Source organism: Quercus suber, unplaced genomic scaffold, assembly GCF_002906115.3.
Source record: "Quercus suber isolate HL8 unplaced genomic scaffold, Cork oak 2.0 scaffold_163, whole genome shotgun sequence".
NCBI classification, from domain to species: Eukaryota; Viridiplantae; Streptophyta; class Magnoliopsida; order Fagales; family Fagaceae; genus Quercus; species Quercus suber.
Window position 1 is genome coordinate 3757 of NW_027069624.1, and position 15791 is coordinate 19547.

At 35.9% G+C, this 15791-nt stretch overlaps 1 protein-coding gene across 1 annotated transcript; it reads left to right on the forward strand.

Annotated features, from left to right (window-relative positions):
- Positions 1-414: 414 nt before the first annotated feature.
- On the forward strand, positions 415-3928 carry LOC112010702 (uncharacterized). Its single transcript, XM_065777755.1, has 5 exons — positions 415-423; positions 1224-1765; positions 1808-2856; positions 2914-2969; positions 3062-3928. The coding sequence occupies exons 1-5, from the start codon at positions 415-417 to the stop codon at positions 3926-3928; spliced, it is 2523 nt and encodes an 840-aa protein (XP_065633827.1).
- Positions 3929-15791: the final 11863 nt, after the last annotated feature.

Genomic DNA, 15791 nt, shown 5'->3' on the forward strand with positions numbered 1-15791 from the left:
ACCTCACCTTCTCCCTGTATCCAAACTTCCCTAAATCTCCGTGACCGACCCGACAGATCCGACTCCAAGTTAAATACCGGATTCGATGCCACCACAACCATAGGCATCATTGCACGTGCCCTCACCTCCTTCTCTTGACGTCTTCGACTACGACCAGAATCCAGAAATATTTTGGGTTGACTTTAAGACCTAGAAGAAGTCGTAGGGGTGGCTTCCGTGGCGGCTGGAGCTTCAAATCCGGTGAAAACTGTGGATACTGGCAGCTACTCATAGAGATTGGAGTTGTTTGGTAGCGGGGAGAAGTAGGATTTTATTTGAGGTATTGACACCTCAGATTACTGAGAATAATGTATTGATTTATTAGGCGCTAGATTATTGGCCCAGCTGTCAAGTTGCAGGATTAGATATTCACCGATGGTACAGGTGATTCTACAACATACATATTATTTTTTAGGAGAAATTGCAATTTACCCACCTATGGTTTGGCCCATTTTAACAATGCCCACCCGTGGTTTGAAATTTGTGACTTAACCCACCCGAGATGACCTCCGTTAGACCTCCGCTACCCACCTCGGCCCTTTCCGTTTAAAAATCCCCTTTACTAAATAAGCCAAAAATTAGAACCCAATTAGAACACCATTAGAACCCTAAGGACTGAGCTCTCTTCCTCTCTCTACCTTCAAACCTTAAAAAATCCCATTAGCCTTAATCCCTTTCCCTCTGTACTTTGATTGCTAAAGTGAAATCCCTCCCCGAACACTTGCAAGCAAGGAGGAGTGCTGAAGTTTGAGTTTTCCTCTGTATCATGTATGAAATTACTTGCTAGGGTTTGCCATTGTTGTGTTTATTCTTTTTCAATGTGTAACGATTGATGAAATTAGTGGTTTACCATTATTTTTTTCCAATGTTTATTTGGATTAAAGTTTTTTTGTCATAAAATTAGTGGTTTACCATTGTTGGGTTTACCATTGGTGTGTTTGTTCTTTTATAGTTGACATTGATGACTGTGGTCCCTAGAAATATTTTGGTTAGATGCATGTTTAGGTTGTTTGTGGTCCCATGGAGACAAATTGTTTAGTTGGTTGTGTTTCTTGTCTCTGACCCCACGTTACTTGGAGTTTGGTGTGCAACTGAAATTATTTTGCTTTTGTGTGTTGTCTCTATGCATGTGTTGGTTATGTATTTAATTACTATTGTTTGTGCATGTGTTTTAAACCCTGCAGATGGCTATTGAAATTCGTTTTGATTTTACCATTCACCATAGTGGGAATTTTGAGTGGAACCCTGGTTTAGAGTATGTAGGTGGTGAGGTATCTACAATGGCTAATGTTGATCCAGATCTACTAAGTCATTTTGAGATACAAGACATTTGTGCTGAGGCTAGAGGACCCATTAACAGTAGGATTTATTATTTAATACCTGGTGGTGACTTAGAGCAAGGGTTAAGGTTAATTACTTCAGATGAGGATGTGACCTACATGTGTGAACTACATGTTGAGTGGCCAACAAATGAAATCACACTTTATGTAGAACCTGAAGTTGAACCAATTGCTATTGAAAAACCTATAGCTGAACTAGATCAACCAATTGCAGTAGACCAATCATGGGAAATGAATGATGAAGATAATGATACTGATGATGATACTGATGAGGATCCTGATTGTAAGGAGGTGACCAATACTGTTAGGGAGTCTGTGGTTGACCAAAATGATGTTAGTGAAGAACCTGTTGAGGGTTTAAGGGATGGCAGTGTTGGTGGAGATGTGTATGTGGATGACCAAACAACCCATGGATAAACTGTTGGTAGTGAAGATTTTCATGTGGATGAACCTGATTGGCTAGAGGAAGGGTATGAAGGACCAGATTATCTTGATGACATATTTGGTGCTGAGAACAATGAGGTGCCCAATATGAGAGAGCATGAAAGTGATAGTGAAAATGTTAATGAGGGAGATGGTGTGAGAGAGCAAGTTACAGATGATGGGAAGAGACCAGAAGTTGTTGCCAGTGATAAAGCTGCTGCCAGTGATCAAGCTGGTGATAATAATGATTGGGCTGAAAAAGCCCTTGATGATGACGATGCTAGGAGCGTAGACAGTTCAGAGGATGAGGATGAGAGGGTGGCATATCCAGAGTTTAATGAGAACACTGGCATGAGCAACCCTCAGTTATGCAAGGGTATGAAGTTCCCAAATGTTAAGGTGTTTAGGGCTGCCTTGAGGGAATATGCAGTGAGAAAGTCTGTGGACATTAAGTTCAAGCTTAATGAGAATACCAAAGTTTCTGTCTACTGCAAGTATGACTGTGGTTGGAGGGTATACATATCACAGATTGCAGGGGAGTTAACCTTCCAGATAAAGACCATAGTTCGAACTTGTACATGTGGGAGGACATTCAAGCATAGCCAGGTCACTTCTACATATGTGGCTAGGAAATACTTGGAGGATTTCAACAAAAACCCTGATTGGGAAGTTTTTGGTGTGAAGCATCGAGTCATGCAGGATGTAAATGTTGACTTGAGCATAAATCAGGTGTACAGAGCTAAAAGGAAAGCTAGAGAGTTCATATTAGGCGATGAGAGGTTGCAGTATGGGAAGCTTAGGGACTATGCAGAGATGATAAGAGTAACTGATGTGGGGAGTAAGGTGATCCTGCAAACTGAGATTACTGAGCCTAACACACAACCCAAGTTCAAGAGGATGTATGTGAGATACAATGCACAGAAAGTTGGATTCTTGGAGGGGTGCAGGCCATTTGTAGGATTAGATGGCTGCCACTTGAAGGGCAAGTTTGGTGGACAAATATTATCAGCAATTGGCAGGGATGGGAATGACAATATTTTCCCTGTTACATTAGGTGTAGTTGAGTAAGAAAACAAGGATTCTTGGTTGTGGTTTTTACAAACATTTGCAGAGGATATTGGGAGGCCAGATGAGCTAAATCTAGTGTTCATTTCAGATAGGCAAAAGGTAATATTTATTTATTCATTTTTGCTTTATACTTGTTTGTTTTTATTCTTAAGCTGATAGTGTTCATTGTTGATTGTATGTATCGTAACCAGGGATTGATACCTGCCATGGAGATGTTGTTCCCAACAATGGAACATAGATTTTGTGTGAAACACATTTACAACAACTTTAAGTTAACATTTAAGGGTTTAGAGTTGAAGGCTGCATTATGGAGGTGTGCTGCAGCAACAACAGTTAGGGAGTTTGAAAAGAGAATGCAAGAGTTGAAGGAATTGGACAGAGAAGCATGGGAGTATGTAGCAGATATCCAACCAACCCAATGGACCAAGTCACATTTCACTCCAAGAGCCATTCCTGATTGTTATGTGAATAATCTTAGTGAGTCATTTAATTCTATGATACTAGAAGCTACGGATAAGCCTATTATTGCCATGCTAGAGTGGATTAGGGTTAGGTTGATGACTAGAATGTACAGTAAGAGGACTGGGATAGAAAAATTCACTAGTGACCTTTGTCCAAACATAGTGCAGAAGCTTGAGCAGTTGAAAGTTGATTCTAAGCCTTTTTTTGCTATTCCATTAGCTTGCTATATATATGAGGTTGATAATGAGTATGAGAGATATGTGGTTAATCTTAGCAGAAAGTCTTGTACGTGTAGAGTTTGCGATTTGACAGGAATCCCATGTAAACATGGTGTTGCAGCAATCTATAAGAACCTGGAGAGGCCTGAGAATTATGTGCATGCATGCTTTAGAAAGGATGCCTATGTGGCTGCATATAAGGAGATGATTACCCCATTGCCTGGCCAAGATGAATGGGTTGAAACGAGCCAACCTGCTCCTGTTGCTCCAATTGTGTACAAGCCTCCAGGCAGGCCACCAATGAAAAGGAAGAAAGATGCAGATGAGCCAAACATCTCTAGGTCATATAGACCTATAAAATGTAGGTTTTACCATTAGGAGGGGCATAATTCAAGGAGGTGTAAGGCTGAAATAACTGGTGAGACACCATGGCAAAGGAGGCAGATAATTGAGAGACAAAAAAAATTTGTAAGTAAAGCAATAATGTGTCCACTATGACAATTATATTACAAGTCTATTTCTGATGCAAGACAATTATTTTTGTAGGGACAAGAGGGAAAAGGACCAACCGGCCAACCAGCTAGCCAGTTAGCCAGCCAGGCAACCAGCGAGCCAGTCTAGCAGCCAGCCAGGTAGCCAGCCAGGCAACCAGCCAGCCAGCCAGCCAGGCAACCACGAAGGCAGCCACCCTGGTTTGCCAACCAGGTAGCCAACCAGCCAGGCAGGCAGGCAGGCAGCCAACCAGCCAGCCAGCCAGCCAGCCACCTAGGCAACCACCGAGGAGGTTTGCAAGGCAGCTAGCCAACTAGCCAGCCAATGAGCAAGCAAGGCAGTCAAAAAGATTAGCAAACAAGAAGGCCAAGGCCAACCAGTCAACCAAAGCAGCAGAGAACCAGACAACCAGTCAACCAACAAGTGGGGTAGCTAGCCATTCAATAAGAAATCCAATCACCCATCAAGCAAGTCAACCAGTCAACCAGCCACAAAAGCAACCATTGAGGCATCCAATGGCCAAACCCTACACACAGCCAGCCCAAACATCTGCTTCAGCTTCAACCGGATCACTAAGCAAAGTACCCACTACTCAATGGTTCTTATGCAGCCAGCCCATCTCTCAGGATCCTTAAGTATATACACAAACACAAACACAAACACAAACACTACCCTTTTATACTTACATAATTAGATCTTGATATGGAGTTTCAATGTATTTTGCAGGCTCGAAGGGGGTTGGTACCACCAATGGTCGTTGGGAGAGGAGGTGGAGGAGGTGGATTAAGAGCTGAGACATCTGGTGCAATGTTCTCAACAGGCAGGGGCAAAGGCAAGGACAAGGGCAAGGTCTTTGGGAAATGAAAATTGGAGACTGCAAGCAGGAACTTTACTTTACTTTACTTTTTTTTTGTTATTGTGGCAAGGACAAGGGAAATTGTTTAGTTGATAATGGCATGTCACCACTTTTTTGTTTTTTTGTTATTGTGCAGAACTTTATACTGTAAAGTGCTTTTGTTGTAGTCTTAGTGGGGACAGAACACCCTATTGTGTAGATGAAATTTGGCAGTGTTTAGCCATTAATGTTTGGTGGAGACCACTTGTTTTGAACAATGCTTATTATATAGTATGGAATGGTACTCTTGCTTAGATGAAACTTGGCAGTGTTATATATGTATGGCAGTATTATATATAGTGTTTAGCCATTAATATTTGGCAGTATTATAGGTGTATGGAATGGTTTTACTTTAAAACATAATTCTTATGCTTCTTCAATTGATGTAAACAGAATCTTGTGGGGTGCATGTCATTGCCTACCCAATTGATGTACAACATACACAATCTTTTTAAAGAATAACAGATTGCATACCTTATTCAAATTACAATATCACATTACATAAAGAAGGTAGCATTACATAAACAACAACATATTACATCAAGAAGAACACATCACTTAAAGAACAACATTACATAGTGCCAAATAAAGAATAACATTACATAGTGCCAAATAAACAACAACAGTACATAAAGAACAACATAAAGAACACATTGCATACTATATTCAAATAAACAACAACATTACATAGTGCCAAATACATGGAATGCATTTGTCAAAAGTGGTAGTACCCAAAATTATACCCAAAATTATACAATAACCACAACAACTTGCCTTCAAGGCAGACACAATGGATTTGTTCCAAATCCTCCCCTCCTGCCAGAAAACACATAAAAAATAGCAAAAAACCCCCATGACACAAGAAGTGCAAATTTGTACTTCTGTAACTTCTCTTTAGCTATCCTCTCTCTCAACCTAGCTTTTTCTTCCCTTCGCTTGGCTTTATTTTCCCTTTCAATAGCTGCTATTTCCCTATCACTAGCCTCCTTTTCCTTTTCCTCTGCAACTCTTGCTTGATTCTTGTACATTCTGAATCTTGCAAGGACAATGGGTGCAACTTCAGATCCACGCTTATAGGTTTTGCCATCCAACCACCTAAAGTATTTACAAGTAGGTTCCTCATCCTACAAACAAAATCAAATTTGGGTTATTCATAAAGCCAACAAAACCAGAAAGCCATCAAAACCAAAAAAATAAAAAATAAAAAATAAAAACGAAACAAAATAGGAAACCCAACTATTACTCACCACATCATAATAGTTGCACCCATAAAACCTTCTCCCAAAATTGTTTAAGGTCAGAGCAGTGCATAGCCGACAATGGTCAGCAAAGCATGAATGGTGACTGGCATCGGAGTAATAGCTTGAAGAAGACATGTTGAGGATTTCACCGGAGTACAGAGGGAATGGATTAAGGCTAATGGGATTTTTTAGGGTTCGAAGGTTGAGAGAGGAAGAGAGCTCAGTCCTTAGGGTTCTAAATGGTGTTCTAATTGGGTTCTAATTTTTAGCTTATATAGAAAAGGGGATTTTTAAACGGAAAGGGCTGAGGTGGGTAACGGGGGTCTAACGGAGGTCACCTCGGGTGGGTTAAGTGACAAATTTCAAACCACGGGTGGGCATTGTTAAAACGGGCCAAACCACAGGTGGGTAAATTGCAATTTCCCCTATTTTTTATTAGTAAGTTATAATGATGACCTTGAATGGGGTTTATGAAGTCCATATCTGATATATATAAATATACATATTTTATCAGCAAAGCTATCTTTTCTGATGAATGGGAGTAGAAATGATGTTACCCCCATTTCATCTGAAAAGATAGCTCATTTCTACTCCCATTTCATCTGAAAAGATAGCTTTTCTGATAAAATATGTATATATATCAGATATGGACTTCTTAGACCCCATTTATTCTGATGAACATATTTTATCAGAAAAGCTATCTTTCCTGATGAAATGCGGGCTACCTCCATTTCATCAAGAAAGATGGTTTTTCTGATGAATGGGAGTAGAAATGATGTTACCCCCATTTCATCTGAAAAGATAGCTTTTCTGATAAAATATGTATACATATATATATATATATATATCAGATATGGACTTCCTAAACCCCATTTTTTCTGATGAACATATTTTATCAGAAAAGCTATCTTTCCTACCCCATTTCATCAGGAAAGATGGGTTTTCTGATAAAATATGTATATATATCAGATATGGACTTCCTAAACCCCATTCAAATTATAACTCTCTAATAAAATATGTATATATATTAGATATGGACTTCCTAAACCTCATTCAAGGTCATAACTTTCTAAAAAGTAACATGCATGCCTCCCTGATATTAATATCTAAAAGCTAGGGATGACAAAGTTGGACACGACCTGCGAACTCGATACGACATGACACGAAATTAGTATGTTATAAATTGAGATTTAATGGATTTGTGTCATATTCGGATTGACACGACTAACCCGTTTAATAAATAGGTTGAGCTAGTGTCCATCACATGAAACCCGTTTAACCTGTCTGACCCTTTTAATTAAATGACATTTTACCAATATACCATTCAAACCCTAGGTATATAAACTTATTAGTTGTTGTGGTTTATTTTCTTTGACATATTATGATTGATTATTTGTGATATTGAGATATGCTTTAGTTTTGAATTATTATTTGTAATATAGTTACTTGTTAGTTCTGAATTTTATATTAAAAATATTTATTTGTTTAGTTTTTCATAGTTCATATCAATTTGGTTAATACTAAAATTAATTTTTATTTTATTTTATTTTGGATAAAATCTCATAAACAGATTGACATAACTGGCCCGTTTAATAAATGAGTTGTGTTAGGGTTGAGGAATCATGATCCGTTTAATAAACGTGTTGGGTTAGGGTTGAACTATATAGTCGAATACTCATGAGTTAACATGACACGAATCTGACACGCAAACACGAATTACCACCCCTACTAAAAGCTTGTATGCCTATAAAAAAACCTCTGCAAATACAGATGCACTCTTAGTTCGAGGACTCTACAAATGCAAGGACCTTCAGTAGGCCTATCAAAATACACAGCCACTAATTCCACTAGGCCTAAAAATAGCAAACCCACAATGAGATATACATGCAATGCATTTAATCTATTAGTATAGGTTAGCAATGTCTTTTGTTTCCTCCAGAGATGCACTCTCAATTTTTTAGCTTTAAAATGCGCATTCACAACGAGGTTTAGTCATTTTAGCAACAACAACATTAAAAACGCGCACTACAGCAAAGAAGTTAAAAGCTAAAAAATTTTGAGTGATAGTGTGCTGCTATCTCTAGTAGCTCACTGTAGCTGAATGGTATTAACAATTTTTTTTTTTCTTTCACTTGCTCACTTTCACTCCCACACGTGTATTGTTTCTACCCTCTCTCTCTCTCTCTCTCTCTCGCACGCAGACAAACAGCTTTGCCTTTCTCCCTCTTTCTCTATGCCTCTCCATCTCTCTCCTTTCCTTCCTCTCTCAGCAGTGATAAATGGGTTAGAAATTGGTGTGCAGCGTGGGCATGCGATAGGGTTGAGATTGGTGTGTGATGTTGTGTGGTGGCTGGTGAGATCGGTGTTTTGGATTTGTGGTTGTTTTGGTGTTGGCGTTTTGGATTCATTAAGATCAATATTGTTTGGTGGGTTTCGGGGTTGTGGGTTGCTGGATTTTAGGGGTAATTTGGGGAGATAGTGGTGGTGGTGGGTTGTCTTGCTGGTAGTGGGTTATAGGAGTGGGTGAAGGTCGTGGTGGGTGGCGATTGTGCTTGCTCATTTTAGTGGGTGGTGGGGTATTGTATTGTGGTTGTGGGTTATGGGTCACTATGGGGTGGGTCATGGTGAGTGTGTTGCTGAGATTTGGTGGTGGCTAAGATTTTGTGATGGTGGTGGAAGTGGAAGTGGAAGATGGATGGGTTTTGTGATTTGGAAGAGGAAGGCCAAAGGTGGTGGCTGGGTCCATTGTTTTGTTCTGTTTTTTCCTATGGTGGGTTGTGGTTGCCACAATGGTAGTTGTGGTTGGTGAAGCGCTGGTGGGGGTTCTGATTTGTAGAGGTTGTAGCTACCAGCCGGTGATGGTGGTTTTGGGTGGATTGCGTTGGTTGTTTACTGTATTGAATACATTATTTTATTGTGTTGTTATATTAGTTTAATGTGTTAAATGCTAAAATAGAATCTTTGATATTGGGTGTATTGTAAATTGAGTTGCTAAAAGTGATTTTTTTTTTTTATAGCTTTCTTATTGTGAATACTCTAACTTCTTTGCTGTAGTGTGTTTTTAGTGTTTTAGGGGTGTTTGGTAGAGGAGTTTAAGTAATGTTATTTGGGTGCTTTTAATATACGTGTTAATGAAAAAGTGTATGGAAATGTGTATAATGTTATTTAAAATGTTCAAAAGTGTATTCAAAATGGGCTGCCAAACGGGCCCTAGTTGCTAAAATGACTATTTACCTTGTTGTAATAGACGCTGTAATGTAATAGTTATTCTTAGGGTTTAGTTATTCTTTAGTTTGGTTATGTTTTTATTACAAAGAATAATCATTCCTTATGAATAGCTATTCTTCAAAATGAGGAGTAACTATTCCTTTTTAAAAGGTTGTATTAGTTATTCCTTAGTAAGTGCAATAATTTCAAAACTTAATATATTTCCAAATAAACAAACTTTCCATATATATCTAACAATTATAAAAATAAAAAATCATAAAAAATAACACACATCTCTCTTAAATTTAAAAATAATAGTTTTTAAGGAAATATAATTATATGAGAAAGATATTTCCTAAAATAAATGTTAAGTTCATTATAATGTTATAATTCACAACCAAACTAATGAATAAGTTTAGTTATTACATTACAACACACTTTATTACTAGTAATGAAGATTACAATTTATGTCGTAATCTCCATTCAGTGTACCAGACATACCCTAAATGATGCTTGTTCTTGTGTGGAACTGGGAAAGAGAATTTTCTCGGCTATTTCTTTTTCCATCTCATCATATTGGGGAGACGGGTTTCATTCTACCATAGCAATGATTTGAAAACAAATCTCAAAATAAAATTTTGTTGAAACTAGAGAATTTTGAAATAGTAGATCACAGTAGCTAAAGAGATCACGCTGTCCACCTTGTACTTTTTAAAGCAATCATGAACGCACGTATTTAATTAATCTCATTTTTCTTTTCATCTTAGTACATATGAGTCACGTAATTTTCTTTTTTCACCAGCAAATATTAATAGCCTTACTAGGAAACGAAGGTCATAATTCTTGCAATATGAAAACGTACATAAACAACTATATGTTACAGAAGCTTAAATAGACATGAACATATTAATACGTGGAGTTCTTAACTCTAGATTATAGTTGTAGAGTGAAGATATGATCGGTTCATGACATAAAAAGCATGACTTATTTTTAGAGATTGTTTTCCATTCTCTTAATAATAAAAAAAAAAACTTAATATGTGAAATTAGTGTTAATGTTAAACCCTAATTTTATGTATTCCAATTTTCAAAAAGTATACCTGTTGGGTTATAGAAAATGGCAAAATAGAGAGGTACACAAATATTTCATCAATAAAAAAAAGGTTTGGATGTGGATGTATTTGGCATAATCTAGTAAGTGGAGGACACGTGTTTTGTCACATCTTGTAGTGGAAGGGTAAAAATATTATGCAAATTTAAAGCGTGCTGAATTCTTTTTGCAAGCAAAAACAAAAAGAATTTAAACAAACAATTTCACAATTTTTTGTCACAATTTTAACGTAGTAAATTGTAAGTTGTTGCGTACTGCTCGTACATGAACTCATAATTTTTTTATTTTTAACACTTGTATTATGAAACAATTGCAATTGTGATAAAGAAATTCTGAAATTATTTAGTCTTATATTGAAAAAATAAAAAGTACCTAAAGCTTACATCATATTATGTCATCATAGCTCAAATGCCGCCAATTTGATGGCCATAAAAGGTTCCTTGAACAAGAGCATCCATCTTTGCTTTTTCAAAACTGGACTACTTTAAAGTAATACATACAAGTTAAACTATTGCCTAAACTCAATTTTGTAAAGAAGTTTGATTTACATCAAAAAGCCATCATATATATATATATATATATCTTTCCAACCAATTACAACTATTCTATCTTTTTTCCCTTTTTTAATATCAATTATCGGATCATTTAAAGTAACACTTTGGGTGCATTTGGCTATTAATGGGTTCTAATCCATGCAATGAGGCAATGAAGTGAAACAAGAGAAGTACAGAACTACAAAATGACTTCAACAACTTTACTAATTTTGTGGGTTGCGTATTTATTTGGGACCGACCTTACTTTATATGTTGCTTTCATACTGATATATTAGATAAACTCAATGAGGTCCTTAGGTTTGTTAACTTAGCATATTGGATATTGACCACAAAATTTTCTTGAATAGAGGCAATTAGGACCACCTAGGATGAGTAGTTTCGGTGGCAAATTCTTATTCCCACATAATTTGATTATGGGGTCTATGTACTATGTTTGAACTTTAATTTGAAGTGTGTAATGTTGATTCACTTTAAGATGCCAACTAATTAACACTATTGAAACTAGCTAGTTAGGTTGAGATATCTGTTGCGGAACTATAAAAAAAACCCCAACCAAGTCAAGTTAAGAATTTGAGACAATTTCAGAATTTCTAGCAAGAGCAAATTATGGATGAACCGACTCAAGAGAGAGACGACTGTCCCTCGTATTGTATAGGCCTTTTAATCATTGATCTCTTAGCGAGTATGAATTATTAGAGTCACCGTCAAATAGGGTTTCCACAACTAGCCATCTCCTTACCCATCTTTGCTTGACAAAAACAAGGGACAATTGGGAAGGAAATCAATCGCATTAATATAAGAAAATGAATTCAGACAAAGGGTCCCCATGCTTGCCTAGGACTAGTTGGCCAAATCCTGACCACACCAAAAAAGGGGCAGTCTAGAAAAGCCGGAGAAATAGTCAATAGCAGATTTTTATTATTATCAGTATTACTTTATTTTTGGATATATAAGTCTATAGCAAAAAGTTTGACACTTGAACAAGATCATAATGCACTATTGAAACAATCTTAACAAATTTTACAGAGATTTGTTATTAAAAAAAAAAATGGAATCACACAAATTCTTGCAAATTTGGACCATCCATATTTCCCAGACAATTTGACACTTGAACAAGATCATAATGCACTATTGAAACAAGAGTTCGTATACTTAATTGGCTATATTATAATATAAAGTATGAACAGAAGTTTTGCAAAGTCAATGATAAGAGTAAAACTTTTTAAGTATAATCAAATTTCCGCTTCATTGCATGTCTGTTTGTCTCTAAAAAACTAATAAATTAATAAAATTAATTCATGGAGTTCAAAAATCATCCTAATACTGCCATGAGAAAATGCCTTCATTTTAAGTTTCCAATTCCATATCTTGTCAAGTTTCATTAAATAGGCCATGTGAAGGTAAATGCACTACCTATTAATAAGTATTGTGTTATTTCCTACATGTTAGTGTCCTACCAAATGCCTTGTTTAGGATTTTTTTTTTTCCTCTTACAACCGTAGGGAATGAACTTAGATAAACTCTTTTCATGATGGTCATTCTTTATCATCCGATATTCATGACACTGATGAGTTTCTTTTTGATGTAGTTGAACTCAGGTTTTTTACTCGACAACAAAACAAACTCTACCTGCTAAGATTTATCAATTGAGATTAATATTAATTCGTATTGGCGGCTCCAAGAATTTTGTTTAGGAAGTTCATTAAAAAAATTTAATAAAAAAAGAACTTGAATATATCGAGTTACCAACCAAAAAAAAAAAAAAAAAATTAATACATGAAGTTTTACAATATCCTTCTATAAGTATTCAAATTTTGAATTATGAGTACTTATTGCCAATGTGGATAGGTATGAGCCTACAATCATTTTATTTTGTTAGGTTTATCTAACATTTTTATTTTTATGTAGCTTTTATTATCTATTTGTTATTGTTTTTATAAAAATATTTTAAACTAAATGACTAAACTAAACTCATTGGTTTTTTATTAATTATTAACACATACAACCACATTCATTCATACATAAAATTATACACTAATGTCTACTTAACTAGTCAAATGCTTGGACAATCACTAACTTTACGATTATTTTCTCAAATTTTACTAACTTTTAACAAAAAGTTATTATTACATAATAACTGTAGGGTCTGTTTTTGTAGCCCAAGCCCAAAGGATATGGGTTAAAGGCCCAACGAACCCAGAACAATGAATTTGTAGAGAGTGGGCGAAAGAGCTGGGCTGGTTATGGAGTAGACGGTGGTGGGCTAGATTACTTGCAATGAGGATAACATGAAATAATGCTCAAACAACTCTATGAATGAATGTCCGAAGAGGTGTTTTATTGAGTGAACAGTGATTACAACATTCAGGGTTACAATCAAGCTTTTCTCTCCCTTTTTTTCTCTCCCCCTTATTAGGGACCCTTCTTCTTTATATAGCATCTTCTCCCATCATCTCCACCGTCCATCTGTTCTTTATCTGCGTATCCACTCAAGTGCACGTCACGTCAGGTGTCTACTTTAGTTCTTGGTGAGTGGCGGTAGCTGAGGTTGCACTGTTCAGGGGTCTTCTCCACATAAATGCGGCCAGAAAAGCTGTTGCAGTGCATTAAATACGGTGGTGGCAGCTTTTCCTTTAGGTATCTTATTGTTCTGATCATCCCCAGACCTACCCAGAATTTATCATTATCATTGGGATCGCTGGGAAGATTGTGTGGACCTTCCTCACGTTTGTTTGATCAAGACTATTTGTGGCCGAGAAGTGAGATGTCTTCGGACACGTGGTGGTCTCTTCGGACAGTACTCCCCCTCTACTTCTGGGCTTCTTACCTTCAAATGGGCCGTTCCTACCCAACTATATCTCTTCGGAAATATGATACTTCTTAACCCGGTACTCCAGGCCCGTTAAGTGGCTCTCAGTTTTTACCCCCCACAATAACAATACACACACATGTAACAAATCATCTCTATTTCTTAATTATTAAATTATATAAATTTATATTATATTTATATTGTACACACGAACATCCAGACACATCATAATTCACACAAATAACATTATAACAAAAAGAAATGCACACAATAAATATTAGACACATTCACACACATAATATAAATTTATAAAAAATAGTGACACTTTCAATTCACAAACACTGTCTCTTTATTCTTAAAGTTGGAAATACTTATAATAAAGGTGTGCAAAATTTAAGTCACGGTGTGCAAAAATACTTTTAAGAAAAAAATTATAGTATTAAACTAACAAAAAAAATATATATTTTATATATAATTTTTTTTTTTTTTTTTGAATGAGAATAATGTATTGTAGAGCCGCCCCTCAAACTCGTAAGATTTATGTAGTATAATTTATTTGTATCTCGTCAGACATATATATATGATATCCCATTCTAAGTATACTTTTAACTCTTAACAAAAATCCCTTGTGAAATGTTCTCATGTGATGGTGATGCCTGTACCAACCAGTAACAACGCCAGTCATGCCTTGACTTCTTCTCATTCGTAAGAATAAAGAAATTGGCCTTTTTTATTAGGTAAAACATTAAGTCATTAATCACTTAGTCAATCTCCAGTATTCAATAGAATTTTAAAAACAAAAATGCGAAAAATACACAAAGACTACTCAAAAAATGTCACTGATTACTCAATATTGGTCTTTGAGGTCTTTCGCTCTTTTGCCATGTTGAATATTCAACTATCTTGCACATCAAAATTTGAATAAAATAAAGCTTCTCTACCTTGAAGAGGAAGAAACAAGTTTGCCTAAATACAAGCAAATTAAAATTTGTACATTAGGACCATAGAAATTGAGGGAAACCGTGGAACTTTTCTAATTAATATCTTATATTTGACTACCCAACTATTAACATTTTGAGTGTCGTATCTAGCTATTGACCATTCCCATTAGTCTTGACCCCAAATAAAAAGTTACAAAAGAAAATAATAGGAGAGTTCACATGGTTTGACAAATATTTCTTGATTAGGTCAAACTCAAAAACAATATGAAAGTGAATTTCTTTATATTCTTGATTGATTATATGTTTTTTTTTCAACCTTTAAGGCTTTGACTGAGGTTGAGTATTTGATTGATTCTTGATTTCTCTCTTTAATTTCTGTCTCTTTCAATTCATCATTTTAAATTAAACACACCAAAAGATTGTTGATCTATTAATAAATGAATGTCGGGAAAGCTCCCCTGTATTTATTTACTATAACACTATTGTTTAGTTCCGCATATTTGATTTTATTAGGTCATCAAAGTCCAAAAAGAAATTATAAAAAACCACTTTCCAAAAAAGAAGATAGTCTATCAACCAGAAAAAATTTGAGTTTATATAATTAAATTACTTTTAAAGTCTAAAAAATTCCATTATGTCAAAAAGTTTCCAAATTCACACGCAGAACTTTGAATATATAGAATAGGTCCATCTATCATCCAGCAACCAAAAAAAGAATAAGTCCATCTATCTTTTGCAATGTAAAGACAACTTAGGGTTTGTTTGGATACCGCTTATTTTGTTGAAACTAAAAATTTATTACTAAAAATACTATAAATAAAGGTAAAAGTTATCGGAAATAGAACGATAGGATCCATAAATAGTACCAAAAAGTGTAGTGGAACCCATGAATAGTAGCTGTGGGGTTAAGGGCCCAAATCACATATTGGGTCTTGGGTCCTGTCCGAGGAGGTAATTAATAGGAAGAAATTATAAAAAATACTAGGTAGAGA